Raw genomic sequence first — 20704 nt, 5'->3', positions numbered from 1 at the left:
GGAACCTAAAGATGATTATGGTCGGACACCACTATCGTTCGCAGCTCAGAGCGGGCACGAGGCGATCGTGAAGCTACTACTCGAGCAGGGTGCCAATGTGGAACCTAAAGATGATTATGGTCGGACACCACTATCGTTCGCAGCTGAGAGCGGGCACGAGGCGATCGTGAAGCTACTACTCGAGTATGGTGCCGATCGAGAATCTAAGGACAAGAATGGTCGGACACCACTATGGCATGCGATTCAGACCCAGTCCGAGGACGTGGTCAAGCTACTCATGTCTTACCAGGGAGAAGGGCCACCACTGTCCCCAGAGCAGCAGCCAACAGGATCGGAGTCGAGTACGATGACTCCACAAGCAGAACCCTCAGAGGCTCTTCCCGTTGAGCAGTCAGGGCCACGAGACACGTATGCGACAGGAGCGGAAGGTTGGGTGGAAGGATACCAATGGGCACAGACAGAATCAGAGGCAGAGGCAGAGGCATGGGGAGTCGATGATGGAGACGGAAAGATACACATCTGATGGATACGGATGTACATGTACTTTGCAGGACCCATCAGTCTCCACGCCTCCCTCTCAGAGATGATATTTGTGTCTTGTCTCCAAGCTCCGTCTTGATCTGACCTGGTTCTGACACCAACTCAACTCAACTCATTCAATGCACCTCGGCCCACACGGGAGAGCGGGCGACAAAGTCTTTCCAGGTGGTGAGAGGTTCATCGAGGATCTGGCGGCCAAGCAAGGAAGGAGGCAGAGAAATTCGCGTTAGCCAATCCCCAACAATGATGAAATGGAAGAGTGAGGGGTGAACCGGGAAGAAAGAGTAGGGAGCAGAACGGGAGAAAAGGGGCAGAAGACTCACGGCATGGCTCTTGGCGAGATCGGCACCGCCGTAGTACCCAAACTGGGGCATCAGCAGCATATTCTGGAGCATCTCGTCCTGGATGGGCTCGGGCATGCCCTTTGCGGCGAGGACCTTCTTGAACGCCTCTTCGGGCACGTGGCGCGCCGCGCCGCCCTGGCCGTCGCGCGTCTTGACGGCCTGGAACTCGGCCAGGATCTGCTCCGGCGTGTAGTACGCCGTGGCGCCGTAGATGCGGCGGCCCAGCACGCCGTCGTCGCGGTGGACGAGGATGGCTTTGACGAATTTACCCGTGTCGTGCTCGGCGTCGAACAGGGGGATGGGCGAGTCCGTGGGGATCGGGAGGGCAAAGTTGTATGGGCCTTGCATGTTGTTCAGGCTCTGGCCGGGGATGTTGGACATGTAGAAGCCCGGCATGAAGAAGGTGGCCGGGATGTCGAGCTCGCGGATGTATTCTTCCACTTGGGCCTTGGAGTCGAAGTGGGCGACCTTGGAGAGTTTGCCGCCCGAGACTGTTTATCATTAGTTAGCTGTCTGTAGTTCGGAATATACCCATGCCTCATGATATATGGAGGAGGGGTGACTCACGCTTGGTGACATTCATCAGACTGCTCCAGATCAAATGCTGCACACCACACTCCTTGGCCGCGTCGGCAATGTTCTTGCCCTGCTGGATCTCGGCCGCCTCCGTCTTCTTCTCCCAAAAGTTAGTCACGGCGTACACAGCATATGCACCCTGGAGAGCCCGGACGAGAGTCTCCTTGTTGTCAAGGTCGGCCTGCGAGTAGAATCATCTCAGTTATCCTTACTCACTCATTTCCCTCCCTGATGGGGTTCTCTTACCGAAACACACTCGCACCCCAGCCGGGTCAATTCCTGCGCGGCCGGTTTGGACGGGTCTCTGGTGATGGCGCGGATCGAAAACATCGAGGCCGTCTTGGGATCGCCCAGCACCGACTTGATGACGGAGCCGCCTTGCTTGCCCGTGGCGCCAAAGACCACCAGCACCTTTTTGGAGTGGCCGATGGTATGGCCGTTGGTGTGGGTGCTGGACATCTTGGAGCGGATGCTATCGATAATGCCCATGGATATACGACAACGGGTGAAAAGAATCTAGAAATATAGTCTCGATTTTTGAGGCAGGACAGTGAGAGACGATTGACAGATGAAATAACTCCCCGTCTTGCAGCCGACGTGCTTTTGGGCTTTTAAATATCGCCATGGTGGGTGATGACATGTGTCCAAAAGGAGACCTCTTTGCCATGCCTTGTGTCGTCTTCTGTCAAGCTGGTATCGGGTTTGGTGCGATCCCTTGCGTCGAAGATCGCGCATTGACACATGTCTGATGATGGTATTGAGCGGCTTCTTCGGCGTTCGGCAAAGAAGGTCAACCCCCGTTGTGAGTAGAGGTCATGTTAAGGTATTACAAAGTCAGTGTCGGACCAATCGGAATGAGTCTTCGGTCAACGACCATGAAGTCCCACAAATGTCTTTGGCAGTTCGATCTCGAATGACCAGAAGGAAAGTGTATTGCGACATCCTGTTAAGAATAAACAAAGAGTAGCTAAAGCGTCGACATGATGTTATACAAAGAGATTGGAAGTTTTGCCCTTCAATTGCTCTTACGGTACATACATCTTAGAGTAGAGGCATCTAACTCATTCAGCCACCATGACTTTCACTGTTCGAGAACCAATCCCCGCCTCCCGTCTGGATGGCAAGGTAGCCATCGTGACGGGCTCTGGACGAGGAATCGGTCGCGGTATCGCCATCGAGCTGGGGAAACGAGGCTCCAATGTCGTCGTCAACTACTCCCGAAGCTCCAAGCACGCCAACGATGTGGTCGGCGAGATCGCAGCCAACGGCTCCCAGGCAATCGCCATCCAAGCCGACATCTCGAGACCAGAAGAGATCGCGCAGCTGTTTGAAAAGGCCCAGGCGCACTTTGGCCACATCGACATTGTCGTGTCCAACTCCGGGCGCGAGCACTTTGGCAGCATCGACCAAATCACGCCCGAGGCCTTTGACCAAGTCTTCGCCCTCAACACGCGCGGGCAGTTCTTCGTCGCGCAGAACGCGTACAAATTCCTCCGAGAAGGTGGCCGTCTGATGATGATGTCGTCCATTTCGGCCCACGTCGGCATGAAGGAGCATGCCCTCTACGCCGGCAGTAAGGTGGCCGTCGAGGCCTTCGGCCGCTGCCTGACCAAGGAGTTTGGACACAAGAAGGTCACTGTCAACGTCATTGCCCCCGGTGGCGTCGACACCGACATGGCCGCCGAAGCGGGCTGGAAGTATATCCCGGGGGCGAATCCGTCGTGGACGCCCGAGGACATTTCGAAGTGGGTGGCGGCACGAAACCCCTTGGAGAGGACGGGCAAGCCGCAGGACATTGCGCGAGTGGTTGCGTTCCTGGCCAGCGAGGACGGGGTTTGGATCAATGGTGAGTGTTTGACCCTTGCTAAGACTATCCGCATAGTCTGCAAAGTAGAGAAGCTTACATCTCCGTCTAGGACAAACCATCACCGTCTCAGGGGGGGCCTTAGCTTAGGTTTATGGAAGAGCGATTATGCTTCGCCAGTCTGGGTTATGTACCTCGTATGAAGGACACAACACCCACATCACATCCACATACAGAATAGATCTTCTCGTGACCATGAAATCGCAGGCATTAAACAGATAGTTTTACAATCATACACTTGAACACTTCCTATTCCTCCCTTAGCCACTCATCTGCACAGAACTGCGGCTGCACTAGCCTAGACAGATTGCCTTTACCAGTGAGACCTATGAACCCACTTGCAGCACAGTAGAGGTAACAGGTAACGCCGATCTACCATCTCGATGCGCAGCGAGTGTTGCCTCCCGATAAGAAGCTACTCAGATCACCGAGATCTCGAACAATCAACATGCACATCGCATACATCGCCGTGAAGGCCCTGATCCACCTTTTGTGACGACTTTCCTGCAGGAGAAGACCACCGATCGCCTGCCGAGGATTTCAATGCTTGTTACACACCTGTCTGTATCTACATACGGACACGCCAAACGGTGACCGAAGCGAGGCTGGCCGTGAGGCAGTGGAGAACCACCCGACCCGCCACGTTGATCGCTATGACATTGAGTATTACAGTGCCGACTTGATAAAACACGGGTTTCGCCTCTCGTTGGGCCTCAACAGTGCCGCATTTTACATGGTTGAAAGAATCCCCATTTGGCTTGTTCTTGTGCTTCTGATTCGAACCTTCAACATATCGACTGCCATCCGCGACAATGGGCTCGATCGGATCCATGAGCCCCATTGGCAAAGAGAGAATCACTTTTGATGGTGAGTTTTCGACCTTCTTGAAGGGATTCTGGGGCCCATGACTGGGTCTTGTCGTGGCTGCAAATGGCTGATTTGGGCGAGATAGAGTGGCTTGATTGTAGTGGCGTGCTGTACGAGTGGGCAGACTGCTATGATAACAAGGTACTGAAGTACTCCCTCATTCCGGTTCCCGGAATTTCCCGTGTTGGTGTTCAGGAAATCAAGACTGACGAGCAAGCAGAACTGGTACGGGTTGATGGACATTATCGCCCCGACACTCACGGTATGACCATCATCCCTGTCACTCTCCCTCTCTCTCTCTCTCTTCGTCCACTCTTGGAAAGGCATACAAAACACACACACACACACTAACCCCCACCCCCCCCCTTGAACCGGGGATTGTTTGGTGTTCAGATCGACTACGACAAAGTCAACAACGCGAAATTCACCGACCTCCCCGCCGAAAAGTACATCGCGATGATGAGCGACCCGCTGTTCCTGGGCGACGAGCTCGTCGCGTCGCAGCACCTGATCGGCGCGACCAAGTGGGAAAAGGTGTCGGACGTGGAGATGGTGTCGCACCACCAGTCGCGCGCGGCGCACCAGCGGTTCGAGGACGTGCGGCGCAGGGACGTCGCCGTCAAGGGCCACGGCCACGGCACCGTCACCACCTTCTACAAGAAGATCGACGGGCAGTGGAAGTGGGCGGGCATCAAGACAAAGGTCATTTGGAACGAGTTTGATTTCGAACACGTCTTTCGCGGTGCGGCGGGGAAGGAGTAGTTCTCGTACCATATCATATCATACCAGTAAAAATGGGAAATGCGGGGTGCAAGTGGTTCGCATACGGGCCATATTATCACTTGTGTCGTGTTCACCTCGTACAAGTCCAAAGGGTGCGCTGATGGTGGTGGTGATATGATGATGGGACGACCATGGCATTGCTAGGCAAAGTGGGAGTTGGGCCGGGGAGGGGGGGGGGGTATAAAAGGGGAACTGCTTGGCGCCCCACCCTCCCATCCACCCCCCCTGGTTGAGCTCAGCCTCGTCCAGTCCACCATCACTACATACTGATTGTCAGGCTCAATCCCAAGACTTCTCTTCCAATACTTGGTTGCTCTAGTCTCTATTGTGGACATGTCTGGAGTAGAGATTAGGTATCGCTGCTTAGAACACATCCATTTTCTTTTCTCCTCAGTGTCGATTTGGAGCCAAAGCCACCCGTTGGCGAAGCAGCGTGTCTCGATACAAGTCAGACCAACTGACGATTCTTGACGGGGGAAGGATTCACATCGAAGGCGTCTTGGATTGATAACGGTGACACAAGGTATCCAGGCACCCAGGACTTACCGGTCAGTATGCAGACTGCCGCGCATGTTCACCGGTCGCCAGATATCTGTCACTCCCTCCCCCCTCAGGTGCCAAGCTGCGTATCACCATGACCGATGGGCACGCTGGCATTCCATCTCCCACAGGGGAAATTCTTCCAAAAGTCACTAGGCACGGGCAAATGACGTTGGCGAGCAACGTGGGACGAACGACCCAGCTGGACCTCCATACCGAGTGCCTTGTACGCCCTCGGTGACCGACGTCTCCACACCACCACCCAACACCACACAGGGAAAGGCAACCTAGCTCGAATGCCTATCCATGTACTACGAATGACAATGGACTGTTCCGTTCCTGAGCTGGACGATTCGGATGAACTGGTCCAGCTCCAACCTTCCAAGCTTCTTTAAAAGGTGAGAGAAGGCGCGTAAACACAGACTGTCATCTGGCGCGACCTGTTTCATTCTTGTTGTTTCGGCCGTCTTGCTCAAGTTTGTCTTTCTCCGACGCCTGTTCTCTTTGCAGTTCTCGTGGTGTCGAGACCCTTGTTTGTCACTCGCGCAGAAATGTTCTGGAAATCCCTCTCCACATGCGTGCTGCTCGCAAACACCGCCCTAGCAGCTCCAGGCTATAATTTCAGGGCACTGCAGCAGTGTGTCAGCGGTGCTCTGGCCGCAGGGGGAAATGTCGCGGAGCGTGTGCAATCGCCCGCAAACGCGACCTGGGACGATGCCTATGTCGGCGCCATCATGTGTGTATCTTAAAAGGCTCCTCGTGTAGGAAACCACTGACTTACAATGCTCTGAAGCAAGCCAGAGACTCCCGCTATGATTGCCTTCGCCGAGAGTTTCACAGAGGTGGGCGCCTTGATGGGTTGCGCCAACAGCACTGGGTACCAGGCCGTTCCTCGGTCAGGACGACACCAGTAAGCACCGTCAAACGCTTACTGCCCACTCTTTCTGACAGGTCGATGCAGTTTCGAAGGCTGGTCGGCACTCAATGGCTCTCTGGTCATCGATGTCTCGTCTCTCAGCTATGTCAATGTCTCCAGTGACCTCAGCAATGCGACCATCGGGGCCGGCACAAACCTTGGACAGATATACACAGAGTTGAGCGTGGTGAACAAGACGTTTCTCGGGGGCATCTGCCCAACTGTGGCCCTCGGGGGATATCTCGGTGTGGGAGGATACAGCCTTCAGCATCGAGCCCTGGGGATTGCGGTCGACCAGGTGCTCTCCTTCAAGGCCATCTTGGCCAGCGGCGAGCTTGTCACCGTCTCTCCCACCTCCCATCCAGATCTGTGGTTCGCTGCCCGCGGTGGTGGCCAGTATGCCTTCATCGTCGAGGCCACCGTCAAGATTCTCACCCTGCCGCGATCCGCCATGGTCGTGGGCTTTTATAACAACTCCGATACCCGTTATGAGGTGGCTAGGAAATGGCTTGACTGGGCTCCGACTGCGCCAAAGGAACTTACCACCCAGCTGAACGTCTATAACAACCGCACCCACCTGATCGGCTGGTACCTGGGCGGTTCTACCCAAAAACTCCGAACGGCTCTGAACACGTCGGGTCTTTTGGATGTCGCCGACGGTGTCGTGTCCATCGACGGGAATTGCAGCACGGCAAACTCGCGAATGTACTGGCAGGACACTTCGACCAGGTGCACCGACGATACATCAGCATACCAAGCATTCCTCAAGGTCTACAACACCGAGTCGATCAACCTCGCCCCGATCCAGCCGGCTTTACGCCTAGACAATACGCCAGCCATACCATCGGAGCCCGTTGCTGTGCCTTGGCCCCGCTTTGGTGTTATCAGCAAGACATACTTCACCCAGAAGAGCAGGCCTATCACAAACGACACTCTGAGGGAGCTCATCGACCGATCCGCGGTGCTGAGTGACGAGGCTGGTTTCTGGGGTGAATGGACCAGCTTCGGCGTCGCGGACCCGACCACATCTTCATCTTTCCCCTGGTTGAAAGAGGCACAGGCTCTACTGCGGATCGAGATGAACTCGCCACAGAATGTCTCCGCGTACAACCAGAACCGGGCATGGCTGCTGGACTTTGAAAAGTTCCTGCGCCCCAAAGTAGGGTATGTATCTTTGTTTTCCAGCCGGCAAACTGCGGTGTATCGTTTCAAAGGGACTCGACTGACTTTCTTGACTCTCGTGCAGAAACGCTAGCTATTCTGGATATGTGGATGTTGACATCAGCATCAACCCGCTGACGGCATTCTACGGCAACAACACCTGCCGATTGATCAGCATCAAGAAGAGATATGATCCCAGCAACTTCTTCCGAAACCCATTCTCGATCCCAACAAAGGTACCCAAGGGCATATCGTGCTGAGCTGGGAAGCCGCCACAGTCAAGGTTTGCTGGATGTGATAGTGACTTGGCACTGTAAGATAGCCAGTTTGAAATCTTTGAGGAGCAGGCGAAAACGGTCGAGGGTAGACAAGTCAAAATGCAAACTCTGGTTAGATGACAGAAATACGCACTCAGAATGGCCTTCATGAATCGCCTTGACTTGTGAGACTTCTGCCCTGATCACAAAGCGGAAGCGAGTAGACTCCTGAATTTTAGACCTAAGGAGCTGCTGTTCGTCTACTGTGGAGGCCATTCGTAAACGGTATCACCGGCTGGGTAGCATGGCCGAAAAAAAAGGTATCGGGCAATCACCGTGCGGTATGCGAAAAAAAAAAAGGCCGTCAGATCGAGGTGAAGCAGTTCCATGTAGCAGGCCAGCTCCTCACGGCGAGGCTCTCTGATGTCGGCAAAACGTCAATCTCAACAGCGGACCAGTGGCGGCTCGAACCAATGGCAATACCAAATGTACCACAAGGCTTCGGTCACCGTCTAGTGTTTCGGTCAAAAGCTGCCCATGAGACGATGAAGCCAAGAGGTCGTCCATTCTGACAGATTGTAGATATCATAAATATGCCAATGACATCAGCTTCATTCGGACATGAAACTTTGGGATATATCACCGTCAAAGTCTTAACTTGAAGTTATCTTTCAGCAAGTATTTTTCGAGACATGCACGAGGCCATTGTCTTGATTTGTTGATCTTCACCATGTCCAACTTCTGGCCCAAGAAACCCTTCTCCATCGCCATTGTTGGCGGAGGTCTCGCCGGCCTCAGCTTGGCTCGGGGCCTCCTCCGCCGTGGCATCAGCTGTCAAGTTTTTGAGGCAGCACCCGCGTTCGCTGATATCGGAGCGGGTCTCAGCTTTGCTCTCAATTCCCTGGAGGCACTAAAAGCCGTCGACCCTGACTCTTACGAATGTTTCCTTAAGCGGTGCAGCGAAATGTCAGAGAAGAAGGACGTGTACATGACGTACCGAGATGGGAACGCAGAAGACAACCACGCGCTCACGACACTGTACTGCAAAGGTTCTGGGCAGCAGGCCGTGCACCGTACCCTGCTGGTCAAGGTCTGGACCAACTTCACACAAACAAGACTGACAAATATTCTGACAATTTTTAGGACATGGTGTCCCTGATGCCCAATGGTACGTGGCACATGGACAAGAGGCTGACCACCATTGAGGAGAGTCTTTCCGGCGGTGTCACCTTGAGCTTCGAGGACGGCACACTGTTTGACGCCGATGCCGTGGTCGGTGCGGACGGAATCAAATCCAAGACTCGTCAAATCCTCTTGGGCCCAGACAATCCCGATGCTAAGCCGAAGTATTCAGGAGAGTTCGGTTACCGCAGCCTCGTGCCCATGGAAAAGGCTGTAGAAGTTCTGGGGGAGGACTTTGCAAAGAACGGCAATGTCAATATCTCCGATGGTGCCCTCACAACTACATACCCCGTCGAAAAGGGGACCATGCTCAATGTTGTAGCAGCACGGAACCAGCCAACCTGGGACGACCCCAATTGGGTCATTCCAGCAAACAAGGAGACGGTCGAGGAAGAGTTCAAGGGAACGGGACCACAGATGCAGAAAGTGGTGTCGCTATTGGAGAATCCGCAGAAATGGTCCCTTTGGCATCACCCAGAGGCCGCGACCTTCTATCGTGGTCGATTTTGTATTATTGGCGATGCTGCACATGCGGCCACTCCTCACCAAGGCGCAGGTGCCGGGCAAGCATTCGAAGATGCTTTAGTTCTCGCTCGGCTGTTGGCGGATGACAACATCAAAACAGCTGATGACATTGAGACCGCATTTGCCGCATTCGACGCCATCCGCCGCCCACGGACTTTAAAGATCGTCGATACCAGCAGGGAAAACGGCATGATCTGCATGAAGAAGGGTGAGAAAACCGGCACCGACCTCGAGAAGATCAAGAACAATTTAGACCACAGATTTGATTGGATCTGGTACAACGACCTCGAGAGGCAGGTCAACGAAGCCAAAGCAAAAGTGAAGGAACTGAAAGGGGCGCAATTCGAGGTAGACAAAAGATCTCCCTCACAGCGCGAGGCTCTTGACGAGTCGTCTCTCGAAGCCTCCTACCGTCCCGCGATTCTCAGAAATGAGAGCCTTTCGCTGCTTGGACCTCCGGCAGCATCAGCGGTAAAGGTGTGATCTGGAAAGATTCCACGTAGCCGAGGATTTGTTCTCGATCAGCCTTGCAGGATTGAGGTCATGCGGGAAACCATTAGCCGTGCTATAGCCACAACCAAAAGCTCTAGGTAGACAATTCGAGATGTGGGACTGGTAACAGATCTTCTCTTCCCCCGACACCGGTCTCATCTCTCCTGCCGAAGATGGGCGTCAGATCTCGATAAAGGAGCGAAGTCGAGTAAAGGTTAGACCCGCTGATGCCACCCGCTTCAGAACATGGATGGCCTGGACATGGGATCCGTCATTTTGCTCTAGTCTCGAGTTCAACACTTACAAGCGAAGATATGCCATCAAATCTCGATCCCCAGAGAGCCATCGGAAAAAGAGAATAGCAAAAAAGATCGCAGATGTGCATTTCCAAGCATTTGGGATGGATTTGTTCGCCCACACGAATCAAAAAGCCATGTGTGAACAGTCACAATGCTGAGAATTGACCGGCGAGCGAAGTTCGGTGGATATTGGGAGTTGTTCGAAATGACAATGATCCACAGGGGGACGAGAGCCCATGAACCACACAGTAATCTGCGACCCTGGTGGCGGCATTCGGTGTCGTCATATTCTAGATTCTCCGGACAGTAAACACATCGGGACGCTTTTCACCTCTGCTTCGGTCCTCTTTGGATGGTTCGCCTGACGTGCTGCATGTGCCATACGCGAGAGATTGTGGAGAAGGTATGCACCTGAGCACTGCTTGAAGACCTCACGAAGTTCATCATAGGATAAGTGTCTGCGAAAAGACCAACGGCATGAGACGTCATCGTAGATTGACCGCTCTTACAATTCCCTGTCCCCTTGATGTCTTATGTCTCCAGTGTTATCGGTGGCCGATAAATCGTAGACTCAATTGGTTTCGAGGGTTGTTGTGCGAGGCTCCATCAGTAGAAAAACAGGCTGAGGACGCTCTCTACTCCCATCCCTGATTGTATTCAGCCTTCAGATCTGGATTCACTGTCCCCCACAAATGTGTCTGCCATTCTCGCGTGCAGACCTTCCGACCACTATGGGCCGGGACATCAAGGTTCTCCTGTTCGGAGACCAGTCGGAAGAAAGATTCGACGAGCTGCGCGAAATAGTCACAGTTACCGACAATCCTCTTCTGAGCGCTTTCATCGAAAAGGCATATTTGGCTTTACGAGACGAGGTTACCCATCTCCCTTCGGTGACGCGGGGCCTGCCTGGCTTCACGAGCATCGAGACGTTGCTGTGGCGATATAAGGAGGCCGGCGTTCGACATCCAGCGATCGAAAGTGCATTGGTGTGCATCCATCAGATTGGTACTGTGCTGAGGTATGTACATGACATACAATTGGTTGTAAGGTTGGAAGTTGTCGTGTTGGGATTTCCTCTCTCCAGGATGCACGTGCATGCCAAGCCTAACGCGGGGTTGAAGCGCAGTTTGAACTGCGCCTCAAGCAAGAATCATGTTGTTTCGTCTTCCTCCACATCAGCCACACTTCTCTCAATGGAATCTCTCCACTAAACTCTCTTTCAGATACTACGGCGATGGATCAGAAATCTATCCCAAGCCCGAAGATACCAGACTTGTGGCCTCCTGTACCGGGCTGCTCTCTGCCGCCGCCGTCAGTTGCGCCCATACCTATAGCGAGCTTGTCTCTGTCGGCCTCGAGGCTCTCAAGCTTGCATTCCGCGTCGGATCCCAGGTGACCCAGGCGTGTGATGAGATTGATCAGACGTCGGTGCCGAGCAGTTGGGCAGCCATCTTTCCTGGGGTAGGAAAAGAATCAGCGTATTTAGCCCTTGACGACTACTACAAGAAAACGGTAAGCCAATGCAATGCCGCTCCTTCGTGCTATGACTTGGTTCCTAAACGCAGACTACTGTTGCAGAACGTCCCGCCAACCAGCCGACCTTATGTGTCTGCTACCAGTACCAACTCGGTCACCATCAGCGCTCCTCCAGCAGACTTGGAGAGACTGATTGAAGCTCGCATCTTCAAATCTTGTCGGCCCATTTGGCTGCCCATTTTTGGGCCCTATCATGCGCCTCATTTCTACGGTCACGAGACGGTGGTCTCTTTGGCTGCTTCGATCGATGACACGAGTGCCAGTGAGTGGAAGGTGCGAATTCCCATCATCAACAATGGCAAAGAGTATGCCTACGAGGCGTCCAATTTCCGCCAGCTGATCGGAGATGTCCTTGAAGACATCCTTCTGAAACCTCTGCATTGGGACAGGCTGTGTACCAATTGTGTAGCCAGCGTCTCCTCGGCGGAACCAGAGCAATGCCGCGTCATGCCAGTAGGCGCGAAGAATGCCTCCGCCAGCCTGGTCAATGCCCTGAACCATAAGGCTTCATTCAAAATCGTGGTTGATAATCACAAGACGGAAGCCGCCGACAAAACTACGGAACCCAGGCCAATTGGAGGTCTAGGCAAACCCAAGATTGCCATTGTTGGCATGTCCGGCAGATTCCCTGATGCCATGAGCCCGAGCTTGTTCTGGGACCTCTTGAGAAAAGGTCTTGACGTTCACCGTGAAGTGCCGCCCGACCGATTTGATGCCCAAGCACACTACGATCCAAGTGGCAAGCGCAAAAACACAACCCACACACCATATGGCTGCTTCATCGAGCACCCTGGCTTGTTTGACGCCCGCTTCTTCAATATGAGTCCTAAAGAAGCAGCTCAGACAGATCCCATGCACCGATTGGCTCTACTAACCGCTTATGAGGCGCTCGAAATGTCCGGCTTTGTTCCTAATAGAACCCCTTCAACAAGGGTTGACAGGGTTGGGACATTTTATGGCCAGACTTCTGATGACTGGCGAGAGATTCAAGATGGACAAAACATCCAAACATACTTTATTCCTGGTTGGTTCTATTCTCTCTTTGTTTCGGTATTTGCCAGTTCTAACCCCAGACAGGAGGTGTGAGAGCTTTTGCACCCGGAAGAATCAACTATCATTTTGGCTTTTCGGGGCCCAGCTTCAGCGTCGATACGGCATGCTCTTCTAGTCTTGCTGCAATCAACATTGCTTGCAACTCCCTATGGCTTGGAGACTGCGATACCGCCCTTGCCGGTGGTCTGAATGTCTTAACTAACCCAGATATCTTCTCCGGTCTGTCTCGTGGCCAGTTCTTGTCCAAAACGGGCAACTGCAAAACATTCGATGATGCAGCGGACGGCTATTGTCGTGGAGACGGTGCCGGCACGGTCATCCTGAAACGGTTGGAAGATGCTGAAGCGGACAACGATCCAATTCTTGCAGTCATCCTTGGTACAGGTACCAACCACTCTGCTGATGCAGTCTCCATCACCCACCCTCATGCGGGAGCTCAGGAGTATCTCTTCAAGAAGGTTCTCACAGAGTCTAACCTTGATCCTCATGATATTTCCTATGTCGAAATGCACGGTACCGGGACTCAAGCAGGTGATGCCATCGAAATGGAGTCGGTCCTAAACTCATTCGCCCCAGCGGATCGACAGCGTCCTCCGGACCGCCCACTCTATCTAGGAAGTGTGAAAGCGAATGTTGGACATGGAGAGGTATTCTAGAATACTCTTTCTGATAGAAATGATGCTGATTTTATGGTCAGGCTGCTTCGGGTATCACTGCCCTCGTCAAAATCCTCCTCATGCTTGAGCATGGTCTCATCCCACCCCATTGCGGTATCAAGGGCAGTATCAATCATAACTTTCCCGATCTTGGGGCTCGCAATGTACACATTTCTCTCGGTCATGAGACACCCTGGAAGCGACCGCAAGGTGGCAAACGCAGGATGTTCTTGAACAACTTCAGTGCCGCAGGAGGGAACACCTCGCTTCTCATGGAGGACGGAGATCTACCTACTTTGGATGGCGAAGATCCTCGCTCCACTGCCGTCGTTGCGGTTACTGGAAAGACCAAGAAAGCTTTAGTGGACAACACAAAGAACCTGATCGAGTATATGTCCGACAAAACTGTAGATCTCCCGTGTTTGTCCTACACGACGACAGCCAGAAGAGTCCACTACTCCTACAGAACAAGTGTTGCCGGCTCCGATCTGCCTGGAATTCTGTCAGGACTTCGAAAATCCTTGGAGTCTGAGCCAACTCCTGTTCCTTCCGGTGTCCAGATGGTGTTTGCCTTCACTGGGCAAGGCTCACACTACACTGCTATGGGTAAGCAGCTCTACGAAACCAACAACCAATTCCAAGCCGATCTTCAACGCTTCGATCTTCTGGCTCGAAACCAAGGACTGCCTGCCATCTTACCCCTGGTCGATGGGAGCACTGAAATCGAGAAGCTTAGCCCGGTGGTGGTACAGACTGGAGCGGTCTGTGTTCAAATGGCGCTTGTTCGATTATGGCAATCCTGGGGTATCGAAGCAGCCGCAGTCGTTGGCCACAGCCTGGGGGAATATGCAGCCTTGCAAGCATCTGGTATTTTGTCAATCAACGATGCTATTTTCCTAGCTGGCACAAGGGCAAAATGCCTCGTGCAACATTGTACGATGAACACGCACGCCATGCTGTCTGTTGCTGCCTCAGTCCAGGAACTTGAGGGAGTTGTTGACGGCAAGACACTTGAGATCGCCTGCATCAATGGACCAAAGGCAACAGTGATCAGTGGAGAATCATCCAACATTGACAAGCTCAAGGAACTTCTGTCCTCCAAAGGCATGAAATGTACCAAACTCGCAGTGCCTTTCGCATTTCACTCCGCGCAGGTAGAACCTGCTCTGGGTGACTTCGAAGCTGCCGCTGCTGGAGTTACCTACCATGCTCCCAAGATACCGCTCATTGCTCCACTGCTGGGCACTGTGGTCGACGAGGAAGGAATCGTCAACGCAAAGTATTTAAGACGTCACTGCCGTGAGCCGGTAAATTTCCTGGGTTGCATCCGAGCTGCAAAGGACAAGGGGACTATCAAGGATAAGAGCCAGTTTCTCGAAATTGGCAGCCACCCAATCTGTGGTGGTATGGTCAGATCAATCTTGGGCCCGACCACTGTGGCTCTTCCGTCATTAAAACGGGATGAGGATGTTTACAAGACCTTAGCAACGACCCTCTGTGGTCTCCATCAGGCTGGTCTCACAATCAACTGGAATTGCTACCACGAAAGTTTTCCCCGCTGTCAACAGACCCTGAAGCTGCCAGCCTATGCTTGGGACGCATCAAATTACTGGATTGAATACGAGAACAATTGGACGCTCAGCAAGCCTGGCATGGCGCAGACGCCTGCGGGCGAGAAGTCTAAGAAACTAAGCACAAGCACAGTCCAGCGTGTCGTCGAAGAGAAATTTCAGGGTCAAACTGGCACTTTAACCACCGAAACCGACATTTCGAAGCCAGAATTGGAGGAGACGATCCAGGGTCACCTTGTGAATGGCTCTGCCTTGACCTCTAGTGCGGTCTACGCAGATATGGCACTGACCATTGGTGACTATGTTCACCGCAAGTTGCAACCCGAAATCAAGAATTTCGCGTTGAACTGTGCCAACATGGTTGTAGAGAAGCCTCTCATTTTCAAGGGTGGCGAGCAACTTCTACGCGTCGACTGCAAGGCGGATCTTACCCAGGGTGTCTGCTACCTCACCTTCTACAGCGTTGGTCCTAAAGGACAAAAGCTCATGGAGCACGCCTATTGTGAAGTTCAATATGGCGATGTGGAGAGATGGTCTACCGATCTGGCTCGACAGAAGTACCTCGTGCAGAGCCAGATTGACCGGCTGTTGCAGATGGGCCAAACTGGTGCTCTCAGTCGACTCCAGCGAAAGATGGCCTACAAGTTGTTCTCTGTCCTAGTTGACTACCAGAACGCTTACAAAGGCATGGCTGAAGTCATTCTTGACAGTCCATTGCGTGAAGGTACCGCCAGAATTGAACTTCAGACGGGCAGTGCTGGCACATTTTACATGGCACCGTATCACATCGACTGCCTCTGCCATCTTGCGGGGTTCATTATGAATGCAAATGACGAACTGGATTCTTCACAAACTGTGTACGTCAATCATGGATGGGACTCTTTGCGTTTCTTTGAGAAGCCGTCACCGTCGAAGCGTTACCGTTCCTATGTCAGGATGCAACCTACAGGCCCTGGCGCCAAGGACTACTCCGGGGATGTGTACGTCTTCGACGAGGACGGCAACATTGTTGGCCAGATTGGCGGCTTGACCTTCCAATACTTACCCAAACAGATTCTCGACCGAGTTCTGCCACCAGCTAGTGGTGCAAAGGCCGCTGCCTCTGCTTCAACTAAGACGACCACTGGTGACCCAAAGAAAGCCGCCCCGAAATCTGCTCCCACGCCACCAAAGGCAGCTCCTAGTGGCCCAAGTGTCATGAGCCGCGCATTGGATATCATGGCCAAAGAGCTTGGTGTTCCTGTCGCAGACCTGACCGACGATACTGATCTCAGTGCCCTTGGTGTCGACTCGTTGATGAGTCTGACCATCTCAGGCAAGTTCCGCGAAGGATTAGACATCGAAATCCCGTCAACCTTGCTAGCCAATTCAGAAACATTCAAACAGGTCAAGGACTTTTTGTCTCAATTCGAATCCAAGGATGCCACGCCGCCATCGCCATCTACAGTGTCCTCGGTGGGGTCGACTGAACCGTCGGGAAGTTCGACTCCAACCCAACTTGATACCAACTCCACGATTTCGGACCCACAGAGTGATGAGAAACATGCTGGAAATGATGGTGAGAAGCTTGAGGCCATCCGTGCTGCCATTGCCGAAGAAACTGGTATAGACCCCAGCGAAGTCACTTCCGACATGGACCTAGACGCCGTCGGCATCGATTCTTTGATGTCCCTTCAGATCCTGGGTTCCTTGCGTGAAGACAAGGGTATCGACCTGCCACCCTCATTCTTCACCGACCACAGCACCTTTGGTGACGTTGAAAAGGCGCTGGGCGGAGTTAAAGAGGCTGCGAAGCCCAAGCTCCCGGCCAAATCCGAAGAAATGTCGACAGAACAGGTGGTTGCGGAAATGCAAATAAACAAGGGCCACAAGCCGGCTGAGCCGTCGAAGGAGCAGCTGCGCACTCCGGCCTCTGGCACCAACAAGGCTTTCAAAGCATCATCGGTCCTGTTGCAGGGAAATCCAAAGACGGCCACGAAGACTGTGTTCATGTTCCCTGACGGTTCAGGCTCGGCGATTAGCTATGCCACGATCCCTCCAATCGCGCCCAAGGATGTCGCTCTGATTGCCCTCAATTGCCCGTACATGAAGGAGCCAGAGGCCTTTGAGGGAGGTATTCCAGGAGTCACAGCGTTGTATCTGGAGGAAATCCGTCGCCGCCAGCCCAAGGGTCCTTATATCCTGGGCGGTTGGTCAGCTGGAGGCATCTGTGCCTATGAAGCCTGCTTGCAGCTCTCTGCTGTGGGTGAGAGTGTTGAAAAACTCATCTTCCTCGATGTACCGTGTCCTTTGCCCCCACAAGCGCTGCCATCTCGCTTGCATCACTTCTTTGACTCGATCGGACTGCTGGGCCAGGAAGGCGAAGCGCCGGGCTGGCTTATCCCGCATTTCACGGCGACCATCGAAGCGCTGAGTAGCTATCGACCGCGGCTCATGGAACCTGCGAAAGAAAAGATCCCAACTGTATACACCATCTACGCGCAAGATGGTGTGTGCAAGAATGACAACGACCCGCGGCCCGAGCTGACCCCGGATGACCCGCCACACATGAACTGGCTGCTCTTCAACCGCAAGGACTTTGGACCTATTGGGTGGGAGCAGCTGTTTGGCGGTTCCGACAACATCATCGGTCTTGACCCTGTCCCTGGTGTCAACCACTTCACCATGATGCGCGAGCCCATGGTCGAAGAGCTACCCAGTCGCATTCAGAAGGCCCTGGGTGTGACTGGCGAGTGATGCTCACATCACAGGCATGTCACTACCAGGGTGAAAGGTGCTGACTTTGCATGTGAAGATACCGGAAAGAGAAATAGGAAATCCGCAACAAGAGGAAAGCTAAACAGATGTGATCGGAGTACCCCTGGCTTTGATAGACTTGAGACTGCAAGAGCATGTCGTGGGGGTAAGGCCAAGTCAGCAATTGTCCACCTCTCCTCGTTATTCCGGGACTCTCATGGTTTATTCGGGGTTTAGAATTGTGGCACTGGGAAAGCCATGGCGGTCGCAACAGCAAACGAAGAGATTGCCATTTTCGACACAGTTGGCGCTGGAGAGGGAGTCGTTTGGTATGGGAAGGGAAACGAAGCTGGTATCTTTCTTCCTTTTCTCAGCCTCATCCCATCTTTTGGGGGGGGCTTTCTTCCCTCGCTTTACTTTGTTATACTCCTCATCCTTCCCCATCCCCTCGCTTTAAAGGCACTGGGTGCATCTTGGCTAAACATCACATGTCCTCCCCTCGGCAGTACATGGTCTGATTGCGCAGTTGAGTTGAGTCGAGTCGGGCTGAGTCGAGTTGAGTTGAAGATGGCTTTTGGGTTTTTATTTCTGCTTTTTTTTTTGGCACTTTCGATAGAATTTTGGGAGAGATTTCAAAGAAACGTTGGAATGGATTGTTTTTTGTTTTGTTTTTTCGTCCTTGACTTTCTTTAGCTTTGACCTCGACTTGTGACTTGATGTACCCGTTCACATCCATGACCTTGTCCACATTCACGTCCACCGACGCACCCCCACTTGCAAAAAAAAAAATACTCACAGAACTCACACATTGCGCGAAACGGTTTTCAGAGTCGAGGATGTATGCGCTATACGATATACAGTACACAGTACACAGTACACAGTGTGGGTGATTGGGAACTCGTACTCGTATATTGGCGGTGGCAGTGATGGTGACAATGACGGTGACGGCGACGTTGACAGCAGAGGGAGCAATGTAGTGTAGTGCAGTGTAATGCACTAGCGGTAGGAGTGACTATCGCCACAGCAATATAATATTACACGTCATCTCCTATAGCATACGAGTACGAGCAACGAGTTACAGGCTAGATACGATGAGGGATCAAGAACGAACATGGCATCTATCCAAACAATGGAAAACTGTCAGCAGACACGACAGCCTGTCCGTTGGTCCATCTTCCATCTGTCCTTCGATCCCCCCCCAACCCTCAATTAGTCGACCAGACGGACAACGCTGTAGAGATCAACTCCCCGCGAGAAAGGAGTCCCTAAAATCCAGAAGAGAAAAAGAAGAACGAGGGAAGGGGGAAGGTGGTCACAATCCACAGAAAAACAGGCTTCATTGTCATGGAAGACACGACGAGAGACAGACAGAGAGAGTGCAGCCGCGGCGTCCATGACGACAAGCATTTGAATCCAACTGTCCGACCTTGTCGTGGTCGTTTACCTTTTGATTTTTTTCCCTCTTGGCATTTCAGGGCAGAATACGACATTGGGTCAGGCGTTCTTGGTCTGGGCGATGGCAGCTGTGAAAGTGAGCACCATATCAGCACCAAACAAGAAGATGGTCGGTGACACGCCACGGTGTGTGTCCTACCCAAGAACCGAATGGACCCAAGTCGCTCTCAAAAATATCTGATATCGTGGGTAGCCAGGGATTCAAGACGTACGAGGTATTCCAGTGCATATCCCGAGGAGAGAGAGCGAGATGCCCGTGTACCGGAATGAGTACCGAGTATACCTTTCGATTCACATAGCCCAATGGGACCACACGTGCCTCGGTGCTGTCGGGTGGGAGGAAGAAGAGATGACAAGACCCAAAGCCCTTTTGACATGTGAAAATGACCATCGGAGGCAGCTCCTGGTTGATCCCACTCCGATCAAGCCTGGCACCAAGCTTCCTCAAGGCCCAGAAAATCCTTCGCGCATACTCCATCTCAAGAATGAAGGCAGGAACATGATATCCCGGTAGCAGCAGGATGATTAGAATGGGGAGGATCGTTGGAGGAGGGGTTGACCAACTCGACTGGCCGTGAGGTACGTGGGTACATTGGAGCGAGGAGGCGCCGGGGAATTGGCGGACAGTTTTCATACCCCTGTCTAGACAATGGGGTCTCTGTACTCTGTGCGAATGTGGCTGACCTCTCGAGATGTTGTGTCGGCTTTCCTCCTCACAGATCGAAGCAGCCCGCTACTTACACAGGCATAGTAATAGTCGCCCCTGTCAATATTATGCAATGGATGTGTTGCTGCTCCTGACTGCCGACGGAAGAACACCATCGCTTATTCGGTTGATGGTCGCTGCTAGTATGCCTGATCATCGTGTCCTACCGGGAATCCTGACAGCCTATCCACGTCGGCTAGACTGGTCCCTGTCATCGAGTCAGTCCTTAGTCAGGGCTGGCTGGTAGTGACTGGGTTCGACACAGGGTGGAAGCGACTTTCTGTGGTGTCCTATGTCCACATATCATCTATTGATCGATAGCCCTCGTTAGTATAAAGTTCCAGGCGTGTCCTTGTCGAAACGACCACAAACAAACTGTAAGCGGCCCTAATCCTCCGGCAATCATGGGTGTCGGTAACTGTTTGATGGTGTAATGATCTGTCGTACAGGTACAAGGCCTATTCCGAGAGAGCATGGTCCATCTCCAAAGACCTAATCGAGGTATGATCTGCACCACCAGGACAGCGTGCGGCCGCGGGGGGTTTCTGAACCCTTGGCGAACGTGGGATATTCGCTAAAATATTGCCCTGATTTGTGGATCGGCCTTCAAAGTTGTCATTCCTTCTGGCGACGTCCTGCTACTCG

At 52.9% G+C, this 20704-nt stretch overlaps 7 protein-coding genes across 7 annotated transcripts in view; 6 read left to right on the top strand and 1 right to left on the bottom strand.

The window, feature by feature from the left end:
- The window catches only part of Z517_12197 (uncharacterized protein), a gene marked incomplete at both ends in the record, with an annotated part of 4159 nt that extends 3636 nt beyond the window's left edge, over positions 1-523 (top strand). Inside the window, one exon of the mRNA XM_013422611.1 lies at positions 12-523. Within this exon, the coding sequence (XP_013278065.1) occupies positions 12-523 (512 nt within the window). The remainder of the gene's footprint in view (positions 1-11) is intronic.
- Positions 524-656: 133 nt separating this feature from the next.
- Z517_12196 (uncharacterized protein) lies at positions 657-1919 on the bottom strand (the record flags this gene model as incomplete). The annotated part of the gene is made up of 4 exons (XM_013422610.1): positions 657-728; positions 864-1375; positions 1452-1641; positions 1707-1919. 4 exons carry the CDS (start codon positions 1917-1919, stop codon positions 657-659), a joined length of 987 nt encoding a protein of 328 aa, XP_013278064.1.
- Positions 1920-2534: 615 nt separating this feature from the next.
- Positions 2535-3376, top strand: Z517_12195 (uncharacterized protein; the record flags this gene model as incomplete). The annotated part of the gene is made up of 2 exons (XM_013422609.1): positions 2535-3306; positions 3330-3376. 2 exons carry the CDS (start codon positions 2535-2537, stop codon positions 3374-3376), a joined length of 819 nt encoding a protein of 272 aa, XP_013278063.1.
- A 760-nt stretch (positions 3377-4136) lies between these two features.
- Positions 4137-4953, top strand: Z517_12194 (uncharacterized protein; the record flags this gene model as incomplete). The annotated part of the gene is made up of 4 exons (XM_013422608.1): positions 4137-4191; positions 4277-4332; positions 4412-4453; positions 4585-4953. The coding sequence occupies 4 exons, from the start codon at positions 4137-4139 to the stop codon at positions 4951-4953; spliced, it is 522 nt and encodes a 173-aa protein (XP_013278062.1).
- A 1112-nt stretch (positions 4954-6065) lies between these two features.
- Z517_12193 (uncharacterized protein) lies at positions 6066-7851 on the top strand (the record flags this gene model as incomplete). The annotated part of the gene is made up of 4 exons (XM_013422607.1): positions 6066-6250; positions 6308-6424; positions 6476-7594; positions 7677-7851. The coding sequence occupies 4 exons, from the start codon at positions 6066-6068 to the stop codon at positions 7849-7851; spliced, it is 1596 nt and encodes a 531-aa protein (XP_013278061.1).
- Positions 7852-8578: 727 nt separating this feature from the next.
- Z517_12192 (uncharacterized protein) lies at positions 8579-10038 on the top strand (the record flags this gene model as incomplete). The annotated part of the gene is made up of 2 exons (XM_013422606.1): positions 8579-8938; positions 8992-10038. 2 exons carry the CDS (start codon positions 8579-8581, stop codon positions 10036-10038), a joined length of 1407 nt encoding a protein of 468 aa, XP_013278060.1.
- Positions 10039-11077: 1039 nt separating this feature from the next.
- Positions 11078-17898, top strand: Z517_12191 (uncharacterized protein; the record flags this gene model as incomplete). Its single annotated transcript, XM_013422605.1, has 5 exons — positions 11078-11364; positions 11570-11858; positions 11925-12906; positions 12960-13582; positions 13633-17898. The coding sequence occupies 5 exons, from the start codon at positions 11078-11080 to the stop codon at positions 17896-17898; spliced, it is 6447 nt and encodes a 2148-aa protein (XP_013278059.1).
- Between the last annotated feature and the right edge of the window lie 2806 nt (positions 17899-20704).

This window comes from Fonsecaea pedrosoi (assembly GCF_000835455.1).
Source record: "Fonsecaea pedrosoi CBS 271.37 unplaced genomic scaffold supercont1.9, whole genome shotgun sequence".
Classification (NCBI taxonomy): Eukaryota; Fungi; Ascomycota; class Eurotiomycetes; order Chaetothyriales; family Herpotrichiellaceae; genus Fonsecaea; species Fonsecaea pedrosoi.
Note: the sequence above shows the minus strand (reverse complement) of the source record. Positions and strands in the feature narration are given on the sequence as shown.